Source organism: Crocuta crocuta, unplaced genomic scaffold (genome assembly GCF_008692635.1).
Source record: "Crocuta crocuta isolate KB4526 unplaced genomic scaffold, BGI_CrCroc_1.0 scaffold322, whole genome shotgun sequence".
NCBI classification, from domain to species: Eukaryota; Metazoa; Chordata; class Mammalia; order Carnivora; family Hyaenidae; genus Crocuta; species Crocuta crocuta.
In genome coordinates, this window is record NW_027532592.1 from 523107 (window position 1) to 534446 (window position 11340).

An 11340-nucleotide genomic window follows, 5' to 3' on the forward strand; every position below is an offset into this window, starting at 1 on the left:
GAAAGATTATGTGGGTCTGGCCCAGTCTGCTGGGCACGGTGGCCATAAAGCTCCAGGGAAAAGCCAGTCTCACTGGTGTGAGGCATTACCCAGTGGAGTTAAGGGCTGTTGCTAGAAAGGGGGAAGGAAAATCTTGGAGAGAGGCAGCCCAAAAACCTGCAATTTTCCTCAAGTCCTTAGCTTTGAAATTCTGTATTCATGGGCAAGCTACAAGAAGCCCAGGGCAAAGCAGCTTTTGGAAGCTGAAAGAATTGATTTCAGCTGCTATCCCTGGAGGGGAGCAGAGCTTGGAATGTAAGTTCCAAGTTAGAAGGTCTGGCAAATACTTTGGGCTTTTCACTGAAACCCCAGAAGTGCCACATTTAAAAATTTTTTTAATGTTCATTTATACTAGAGAGAGAGAGAGAGAGAGAGAGAGAGAGACAGGGGAAGGACAGAGATAGAGAGACACACAGAATCTGAAGCAGGCTTCAGGCTCTCAGCTGTCAGCACAGAGCCCGGTGTGGTGCTCGAACTTGTGAACTGTGAGATTGTGACCTGAGCTGTAGTTGGACGCTTAGCGGACTGAGCCACTCAAGTACCCCAGAAGTGCAAGACTTTAGAGGTAAGGAATAAGTCTCAGAACCCAGGACTTTTTCTTAGATATAAGGGCATAACTGACATAGAACCAGTCTAACAGAGCATGAAGCCGGGTTGCTACAAGTTTAAGGTGATCCACCACTGGCTCAACTGCCTGCTGCTCGAAGAAAATCAATACTCTCCAAAGGAAGAGACTAGAATCTAGCATCTTTATGAGGTGATGTCCACCATATTTGGCATGTAGTTGAAATTTATTGGATATTGGATATGAAAAGAAACAGGAAGATGTGATTCAGAGTCAAGAGAAAAATCAGTCAATAGAAACTGACCCCCAAATGAGCCAGATGTTGGAATCAGCAGACAAGAAATTTAAAGCTGCTATTATAACCATGTTCAAGGATTTAAAAGAAAAAGAAGCAGATAAATAGAAATTATGTATGTGTGTATTCATAAGTACAATATCTGAAATGAAGAATTTACTGGATAGCCTTCCACAGAGAGTGGAAATAGCAGGGGCAATGGTTGGTGAAATTACTGCAGGATGGACAGAAATTCCAGATTGGAGAATTGATGGGTAAGGGCAGCATTGATAAACAGAACCTTAGTAACTTACGAGACAATTCAAGTAGTGCAATGATATACATGTAATTGGAGTCCAGAAGGAGAGGAAAGAGAGAATGGGGCAGTGGGTAATTTGAATAAAGAATGCCTGAAATGACCCCAGATTTGGTGAAAAACTTCTCTATCAACTTATAGGTTCTACAAATGCAGCAAACCTTAAGCCAGATAAGTACAGAGAGAGCCATATCTGGGAGCATCATTGCCAAATTGTTGAAAATCAGTGGTAAAGAGAAAATGTCGACATTTTACATACAGAGGGAATTCCTAGAGAACTAGTGCTAATCTCCAATCAAACAAAAAAGGCCCAAAGGCTATGAACGACATCTTTAAAGGACTGCCAACAGACAAACAATAACAAAACACAAAAAAAACCTGTCAACCAAGAATTCTATGTCCAGTTAAGCTTTTCTTCAAACACAAAATATGGAAGAAAGACATTTTTAGAGAAGCAGAAGCTGAGAGAATTTGTTGCCCGGAGACCTTCAGCACAAGAAATGCAAAAGAAGTTTCTTCAGTCTTAAATGAAAGGATCCAGTTGTAAAGTTGGCTCTACAGGAAAAAACAAAGAATCCCAGAAATAGTGAAACTGGGTAAGTAGAAAAAAAATCTCAAGTTTCACCAAAAGACAAGAGGTTGTTTAAAAGTGATAAGATTATATTGTGGCTTTTATACTGTAGATAGATATAAAATACAGTAAAACCGTGGTTTACGAGCATAATTCATTCCGGAAACATGCTTGTAATCCGAAGCACTTGTATATCAAAGTGAACGTCAAGAACCAATGGCTCAGTTATGATCATGTGACATTGGGCGTCACGTAGTACTGGCATTGCAAGATATCTCTCACTTATGAAGTTAAAATTTATTAGAAATGTTTGCTTATCTTGCAGAACACTCACCCAACAAGTTACTCGCAATCCAGGGTTTTAGTGTATATCAAAATAGCACAAAAGAGGGAGGTAAGATGAAAGTTACTTTCAAGTGTCTTCCATTTTAAGTGGAGTAGCACAACGTTAACTCAAAGTGGCCCGTGATAAGTTAAAAATTCACATTATAATCATTGGAGCTAAAAAAAAAAGGCCAATAGAGAGATGAAAGTGGAATATTAAAAATATTCAATTAACAACAAGAAGGTAGGAGAGACAGAGGAATAAAAAACAGAGTACAGACAGAATACAGACCCACACCCAACAACACGAAGCTCGAAAACTTTATTTTCAGCGAAAAAAGCCAAATACAAAAGAATACATATCGCCTGGATTCTAAACACAAAATTCAGGATCAGAGCTAACCCATGGTGATGTCAATCAGAGCAGGGACTGTGTCTGAGGAATGGCGACGGCCTGGGAAGAGGCAGGGGAGAACTTTGTGGAGTAACCGAAGTTCATATCTTGATCGAGCGGGTGCCTTCTCTGGGAGTATATATTTACCGAAGTTCCCAGAACTGTACTCTTAGGATTTGTGCATTTCATTGTGTGTAAATGTTACATCCATTGGGGCCTGGCGTTGTCCACTCTGATCAACAGGGGGCGCTGCGAGCTCACCAAACGCGCTTCGGGGACCCAGCTACTTGGGGATGCAAATCAGACCCGCTCTGGTCTCCTCCGTCTTCAAGGTGGATCTCGCAGCCCCCCAACTGTTCTCCCTCGACACCCCACCTCCGCAGCACGCCCCCACCCCCTGCCACCGCGGCTTCGCGGGCTGGTCCGTGTCCCCTCCGCGCGCGCTGCGCTTCCACGGATGCGCGGCGCGCGCTAATGGCGACGCTGTCTCCCCGCGGCACCCCGCGGAATACAGATGCGGCTGCGAGCTGGCGTGTGCCGCCTGGAGGCGTACCTGCCCCCCGAGGTCCTCTCTCCATGCGATCGCTCTTTACACTGGAAGCAGGAACGTCATGGAAACTTCCACACGGTTCTCGACATCTTCATTTTGACCTTCTTACCTCGCTTTGGTGGCTGTGAAATCTTCCCACTCCAGGGATGNCCCCAGGAAGGCGGGAGGGGCGTTGCCCCAGGGTTTCGGCACCCCAGAAGGTTGTCTTCCTGCCCCCTCCCTATCTCAGAAGGAAGCCAGGTTCTGGAAAGCCCCAGACATCCCTCGCGCCCTCGCCCACCCCCAGGCCGGGGTCTCCGGGCGCGGAGATGCCATTACACCTCACGTGACCCCCGCACTGGGCCGGTCCCTCTCGAGGCGTCTCGAGGGGTGTTAATTAAAGGTCACAGCAAAACAGACCTGCAGGCTCACCGGGGGAAATGTCCTCCCGGGAAATGAAAAATGACACCCANGTGGTGGAGGAGGACCCGGCATGTTTGCGGACTTGTTTGTGACTCAGTCCCTTTTACACGGCGTTTCAAAGGCAGAACTGCACGCCTCGCCAGGAAGAGAAAGAACTTGGGGGCGGGGACGCTCGGCGCGTTTCTGGCCGGCCCTCCCCTCGCTGCTGCCCCTCCGCGCCCGGCGCGCGCGGCGGCGTTTCCTTAAGGGCCGCGGGCCGCTCTCCAGTAACTNGTGAAAAGAGAACGTGTGCCTGGAGGAGGCAGAAGAGGAGGAAAAGCATTATTTGAAGAGAAGAATAAGCCAGCCACTCCAGCCCGTTCTGCAAATTAGTGCTATTACTTCTGGGGTCCATTTGCTGTGATTCTTTCCTCCTCCCCCCCACCACCCCAAATTAAGGAACCTTGACTTGAGGGCCAGGAGCCAGCCCCCGACAACGGCGAGGGGGGGTACCCTTCTGGGTCGGAAGACCTTTTGGATGTAGCGTTGGTGGAACATTTAGACACTCTCCTCGGGAAAGGCCACCATGAATTCGGTAGCGGGGAATAAAGAGAGGCTGGCGGTCTCCACCAGGGGCAAGAAATACGGGGTAAGTTGCCACGGGGACGATGCGGAGGCGCGTTACCGGAGCCCCCTCGGCCGGGGTCCCCCTTTCCCGGCGCGGTGCGGCCGCGCAGGGCGGCCCCGCGCTCTGGCGCTGCGGCAGAGGCGCCTCCGCCGGGCTGTGCGTGCCCAGAGCCTGCACGCCCGCCTCGCCCTCGGAATGTTCTGTCTTCCCGTTCCTTGCCATCCCCGCAGCCCTAACTTTTGCGGCATTCGTGGACTTCCAGGCAGACAGAGTTAAGCCGAAAGGTGTTTGGGGGTGGTGGGGGGGAGGTTGTCCATGAATCCTCAGCCATTCCTCGAGATCATTTCCCTGGAGCGGGGAGAGCCTTCCATTTACCTCTAGGTTCCGGAGGGCTGTGCCCGGAAAGAATAAAAATCCAGAAGCCATCACCCCCGCTGCCCCCAACCCGTCCGGGGTATAGCGTCTTCCAGGAACTTGAACGTGGGTTCTTTTGGGGATGGGTGTCGGGTTTGAAAGCGCTGGGGGTGCTGACTATATGCCCCCCCCTCCGCCCCCTGCGGAAACCATGGAAAGCCCTGAGCGAGCCCTCTCCACCCAAGCGAGGAGTCCGCCGGCGCCCGGGAGCCATGGGCTGCGGGGACCCAGTTAAGGACAATTAACGGGGCGGATGGAGGTAGATTCGGCCCCAGGGCTCGGAGCACCCCGGGACGCGCGCCCGTTGGCGCTCGGCCGGGCCCTCGGGGGCGCGTGGGTCCCCGGCCCGGGCGCGGTGTGGGTGGGGAGGGGGAGGTCGCCCCCAGCCCGGCCCGACCCCGGGGACGCGGGAGCCCGCCGCCCTGCGGCCCCTGACTCTGCACGTCTCCCCCGCAGGTGAATGAAGTGTGCTCGCCCACCAAGTCCGCGGCGCCCTTCTCCCCCGAGAGCTGGTACCGGAAAGCGTACGAGGAGTCGCGCGCCGGGAACCGGCCCACCCCCGAGGGCGCGGGCTCGGCGCTCGGCTCGTCGGGGACCCCGTCCCCTGGCTCGGGCACCTCGTCCCCGAGCTCCTTCACGGGCTCCCCGGGCCCCGCCTCCCCGGGCATTGGCACCAGCTCGCCGGGCTCCCTGGGCGGCTCGCCGGGCTTCGGCACGGGCTCCCCGGGCTCGGGCAGCGGCGGCGGCTCCTCCCCCGGCTCNCGCTGTGCTCCCCGCACCCGACGCGACCTCGGGGCGTCTTCCCCCAAGACCCTGTTCCCGCGTGCTGCCAGCCCTGGCGACGCTGCAGGCGGGGTGTGGGGGGCAGCTGACCCCAGCTCCTAGGGGGTTCCTCTCTGCAGCCCTCCCTTCCTCCCTCCCCCCGCTCATCGGATCCCTCTCCCCTCCCCACCGCCACTCGCGGGCCTCACGAAAAGCCCGTGGGGGTCCTAAAAGCAAGCTGGTATTTGGGGGTTGGCGTTTCCCACTGTCTGATCGTGGGCCTTCGTTCCCAGGATCACAGAAACAAACACACCCTCCAAGGCCAGCCTGTGNNNNGGAGGGCAAGAAAATGCAGTTGTATTTGCACTGTTGGGGCCAAGTACTATCAAATGATAATATTTACTCTTACGCTTCAAAGAGTTTTTATCAGTGGTTGGAGAGAACTATCGAGAAAGCAGTGAAGAGCTGCGCGGATTTCTGACACTGCCCGGTGGCGTTTTCTGATTTATGTTTCTGGGACTTTTGAAACGGACTACTGTGATTTTTGAATGGTGGAGCCCAGCGCTGACTCCATCTGCTCGCCTCACTGTGTTCATACGCAAGGGTTAAGTTAAGCAAACACCCACAGACGTTGTAAAATTTTACATGTGGAAAATTACCGCCAAGAGAATTGGTTTTATGAATCCCGAATTTATCTCAGGAATAATTAACCTGTGGATTGTTGAACAGTATACCGTGTTTTTGGTAGCTTGGTAATCAGTCTGTCCCGACACCCTGAGAACAAACCTCAGGAAATCTGAAAGCGCATTATATGCTTGCATTCTGTATCCCTGATTTAATGCTATTTCGTCACTCACAGGTTTATTTATTTGCTCTTTGGATCCTTTATCAATAGTTCCCGATTTCCTACCACATTCAAGGCACTATGTTAGCACAGCACTGAAATGACAGGTACCTACAGCCCTTCTCCACATGGAGCTTGCATTCTTCTTTAAAAAAATTTTTTTAAATGTTTTATTTATTTCTGAGAGAGAGAGACCGTGTGAGCAGGGGAGGGTCAGAGAGAGAGAAGGAGACACCGAATCTGAAACAGGCTCCAGACTGTGAGCTGGCTGTAAGCACAGAGCCGGATGCGGCGCTCGAACCCACGAACCGCGAGATCATGACCTGAGATGAAGTCAGCCGCCCAACCGACTGAGCCACCCAGGCGCCCCTTGGAGCTTGTATTGTAGTGGAAGGTGAAACGTTCAACCACAAAATGCACAATTCCGAATTTATTCCCATTTTGTGGTAAGTGTGTTTACAGAGGAAGAGCGTGGGGCGCCGTGAGATGGTATAACCAGACTAGACCCTCTGATACATTTTGAAAAACCTTGGTTCTCAAAGGTTTCATCTGATCTTTGGCAGTCCTAGTAAGTTACAGTCTACCACAGTATTCTAGAACATTCTCGATCGCGAGGACCTGTGCTTACCCTAGCTTGTTTGTGTTGTTGTTTGAGTGGTCGTACCTGCAAAGGTAAATCCAAATAGACTCTTTCTATAAATATGGAGGAAGGGAAGGAAATCGATAGCGAAGAGAAACATGTTGAAATTCAAAATGCATCTGTCCCATTTTGTGGAGTCATGTGACAAAGCCGAGTTTTGTTTTTGTTGAAGCACCTGGAAAATTCATTCCCAGTGTTATACTGGAGGCAGTTCAATATACTTGCCAACTTTATTTACCTGCTGAAATGGAAGTGATCCCGGGGGACTGATCATTGGATTTCCTGAATCTCAGTGCTTTGCATCACCTTACAGAAACTCAGGCATGAGTGAGGGAGAGCTGTCAGTCACACAGGATCACTTTAAGGCACACATCAGTGGCATACAATGCTACTGTTGGCCTGGAGTTTCGTATGTGACATAGCGTGGTGAAACATGACATTTGGTACAGGGGGTGCACAAGACTTAGCCAGAAACCACAGCGATATGGAATACCTCACTGTTGACTTTTTAAACATTTATTTTTGAGAGACAGAGCCTGAGTGGGGGGGAGGGGTTGAGGAACAGAGAGAGAGGGAGACACAAAATCCAAAGCAGGCTCCAGGCTCTCAGCTGTCAGCACAGAGCCTGACGCGGGGCTCGAACCCACGAACCCGTGAGATGATGACCTGAGCCGAAGTCGGACGCTACACCTACTGAGCCGCTCAGGCGCCCCTGGAGAATGCTTCATTGTTAATCATGAGGTACGGAGCCTCAATTTGTTGGCCTAAACAATAAATGTAGCTCTAGTTTTCTTTTTTCAAAGTATTGGTACCCTCAGATAAGCTACAATTTCCATTAGGCGATTAAAGTTTGCAATACTGTAAGTAGCCCCCAGGCACCAGAAGAGTTAAGTTTCTTTGGACCAAGAGGTGTCATTGTGACTCCAACATGCAATTTGCCCTGTAGAGTAAGAATCTAGAAAATAAAGGCATGTTTTTGAGGGGTAATTAGCGAAAACCATCATGGTAATTCACTTAAGTGGCTTAATTGTATTTGGAGAATATTTTCTCAGATAGTATACTAAACTCTACCAGCTGGTATTAAAACTCTCCTAGGTGGCCGTTTAGAAGTCAGAGGCAGAAGAGCACACCCAGGAATCTTCCTGTTTTAGGATGGATTCAGTTTTGCTTCTTTCCGCCACCAATTTCATTTCGTGATGTCGAGTAAATCTGTTTTTTTTTTTTCTCCATATTTTAAACTTCCTTTGGAGAAAAGATATGAGGGCTGATGATCGTCAATTAGCCAAGATACCGTTAGATTTATGGTTTACCTATTTAGGGGTTTTCTCACAAAACATCACCCGCTTTCAGTTTCTGATTTGTCAGTACATTTTCCAAATATCCTACAGCTGTGTGAGTTCTCACCCTGCGCCCACGGGAAGTAGCAAGCCCTAGTGAGTCCTCCCAATTTTGTCCCTTGGACAGTCAGAGGGGAGCGGTGGGGTGCTGGCGAGCCCATCAGGGGTGTCTGGCTGGTGGCCTGAGGAGTGACCGCCGTATTCTGGGTATTCTTAGGAGTCATGTGGCCATGGGGAGAGCAGGGCTTTGTGGCGGAAGGCCACATGACTTGGAGATTTCTAGCTCAGGCTACTGGGCGTGGGGGTGGGTTGGGTGGGGAATGGGGTTAACTGAGGCAGGAAACAGGAAGCCATGAAGATGTGGGTGAAGCTCAAAGAGGAAGATCATCATGAGTTTGTTTTCCACGCAGTGAGTTTGAGGCTTCTGGAAAGAGGCAGAGAATAGAGGCGGGTTTAGGACTGAAAGAGACTCTGGAAATGTAGAAATGGTGCCTGTGAGCTCACGTCTCTGTTAACGATGCTCTGGGTTTGTCTTTTCAAATAATAACGTCTTACCTTGGTGAGTAAAGATTTGTGCCTGGTGGCAGATTGTAAAACATTTGGATTGACTTGACTTTTATTGCCCGAGTCAGTACAAAAAAAAAAAAAAAAAGTTCCTTCCTGGGTTTATATCGTATCTTTTCTCAGACTGGGAAGAAGTGGTCAGATAAAAACAGAAGAACGTAGATTTGTAAAGCTGCCAATTTGTTGGGATTTTCAGTAGAAACAGCCCTTTTGCGTGTCATCGTGTTCCAGTGTGCAAATATAAAGCCATTTCATATCCACCGTCTTTCCTGTTTTACACACAGTCGAGGCACCAAGCAGAAATAGGGGCCAAGGAATGAATCTCCCATTTTGGGGCCATCCTAGATCCTTCTGATAACTGAGACAGAACTTTTGAGTTGGCAGTGGAAACCCTAAGAAACATCAGCCCCAAAGAATTCCCTGGAGTGAGCGGAAATGCTCCAGGTTGGCTAAAGGGTATCAGACATCTGTGCATTTCCATATCAATACAGGGAAATCTTTTATGTAAAAAAAAGGTCCAGAACGACATTCCTATCTGATTTTTTTTTTTCTCAGTCGAGTATTCTGGGTCCATTTAGGCCTCAGAAATACCAGGAAGATTAGCCAGACACACTGAGAAGGGTGGCCAGGAATCACAGAGATGAAAGAAAGGAATGTGTCACTGGGGTTTAAAAACACCAAACATAGACTCTAAATAGCCAGAGCCCAAGTGAGTCTAGACTTGGGGAGTATGTGCGTGTGTGTATTTTCCCAGCTCCAAAACGGGTATGAAGAAAATAACTATTTAAAAGTTCCTCCAGAAGCTATGGTATGATGCTTTATAAATAGTTACAATATTACATTTTAAACATATATCAATTATGCTGGCAGTATATTTGAAGCCTTAAAATAGATACAATACGTGTTACATTTTAAACATGTATCAATTATGAGAGCAGTGTATCTTTTAAGATCCTTTAAGTGAAATCTTTTAAGAGCAGGTAGCTATTTTCAGAAAACGTTATTTGAATCTTTTCCATTTGAGAAATATTTTAGATACGAGGTCAGCTAATAGATAGCATTGGTAATGAAAAAGTCCTGTAGCACTTATCATCAAAGCGTGTCCAAGACATTTCAGGGGTTCTAAAAACATGCCCAGTAGGGACACGTGAATGGAAATCTCTTCCTTAAGGTTTAGCAAGCTGTGGGATAATAGCTTTGCATTCTACCAGACTTTTAATTGTGAACCAACGCGGTCAGTTTTATAGTGACTTAATTCACTTTGTAAAAATCCCTGGGCTGTAGTAATTTCTTCCACACTCATTGCACATAGGATTATTGCATTAGAAATGTGATTTTTAAATGGCTGAGGCTAGTAATTTGTCAGCATTTGGAAGGATTAGGTCAATAAACTTTAGACAACATCAGTTGCTCTTTGGCATATCACAGATTGTGTCATTCATCAGCTAATACTAATGGTGACGGTAATGGCGATGATTATTGTCCTTAGTATGTGATGGGCAGTGTACTCTGATACACCCCTCCCCCACACCCATCCACCAGATCTCCTATAGCAAAACGAAGAGGGACCTGATTTCCTTACCCTGCAATTCCAAGGGATCCACATAGTTCAGATCGCAAACCGGAAGCAGGAGTCAAGGTGTCAGGAACAGAGAAATCCAAGGGAGCTTCCCCCCCAATCCCCTTGGGTTTTTTGTTAGTGTAACTGCCCTGGGGGGAGACACCCCCCCCTTGAGATTATTTTGATTAGTTATTATTGGGATTATTTTTCCTGGACTCCCAGATGGTAACATCGCTTTTAGGGTGTGGGGGCAGCGGGTGGTGGGGAAAATACGCGGGGCCGCCGGGATTTGGAGCTGCGTACTTTTCTTGGCTGGAACGTTCGTACTGCGGGCGGAAAGGGAACTTCCTCATATGTATAATCGCTCAGTTGAGACTGTTGCCTGCCCTTTCTGAGAACACCCTGTCGGAGGGCGCTGCGCTGACCTTCTGGGAGGAAGAGTTCTTCGCTCCACGTCAGTAAGGCTGCTGGACTTCAACTCTGTTCCGTCCTGGCAAAGATTGCAAGCTGGCTGACGTCTGTCAGGGTTCACGGTCTCTTTTCAGGAATACAAACCGATTTCCTTTTTACTATCTTGAGTCACAGGCTGACCACAGCATCTTTTCTTTACCTTTATTTATTTATCTACTTTTTTTTTTTTTAAAGCCTCCTCTATCGTCTTCCTGTGGCAAAGCAGTCCTGTTCCGATGGGTTCCCAGTGACCTCTCATCCTTAACTGGCACCGGTCAGAGATCTCTTAAAGTGCATTTGCAAAGACGCCTCAGGACCTGGAATAAACTCGTATCCCTAAGTTACTTTAAAAACGTAGATCGAAATAGTAAATCCGTCTGTGTCTGTCATCCCACTTACACTGCCTGTGGATGCTCCAGGACCCATCTGAGAAAGTCGGATTTCAAGTTCATGGTTACAAAGGCTGTGTGTCCATCACGTTTGGGCTTCGGAGGAATTCACCTTTGTTTTCTTTGAGTGTTTATATGCCTTCCTTTTTAAAATGTAGGTGTCCGATCCACTGGGAGGTGACTTTGGTGTCTAATGAAAGGTATGGATCAATTTTATCTTTTTCCAAATGTCTGGCTAGTTGTCAGCAGACTTTTATGGAGATGCCCGTCCTTCCCCGCTGATCTGAGATACCGTCACTGTCATAAACCATCTTTTGAGTTGTACTTGGTTGGGTCT

At 48.5% G+C, this 11340-nt stretch overlaps 1 protein-coding gene across 1 annotated transcript; it reads left to right on the plus strand.

The window, feature by feature from the left end:
* The first annotated feature begins 3714 nt into the window (after positions 1-3714).
* LOC144244560 (uncharacterized) lies at positions 3715-5341 on the plus strand. Its single transcript, XM_077779910.1, has 2 exons — positions 3715-4063; positions 4913-5341. Exons 1-2 carry the CDS (start codon positions 4001-4003, stop codon positions 5339-5341), a joined length of 492 nt encoding a protein of 163 aa, XP_077636036.1. The 5' UTR covers positions 3715-4000.
* Positions 5342-11340: the final 5999 nt, after the last annotated feature.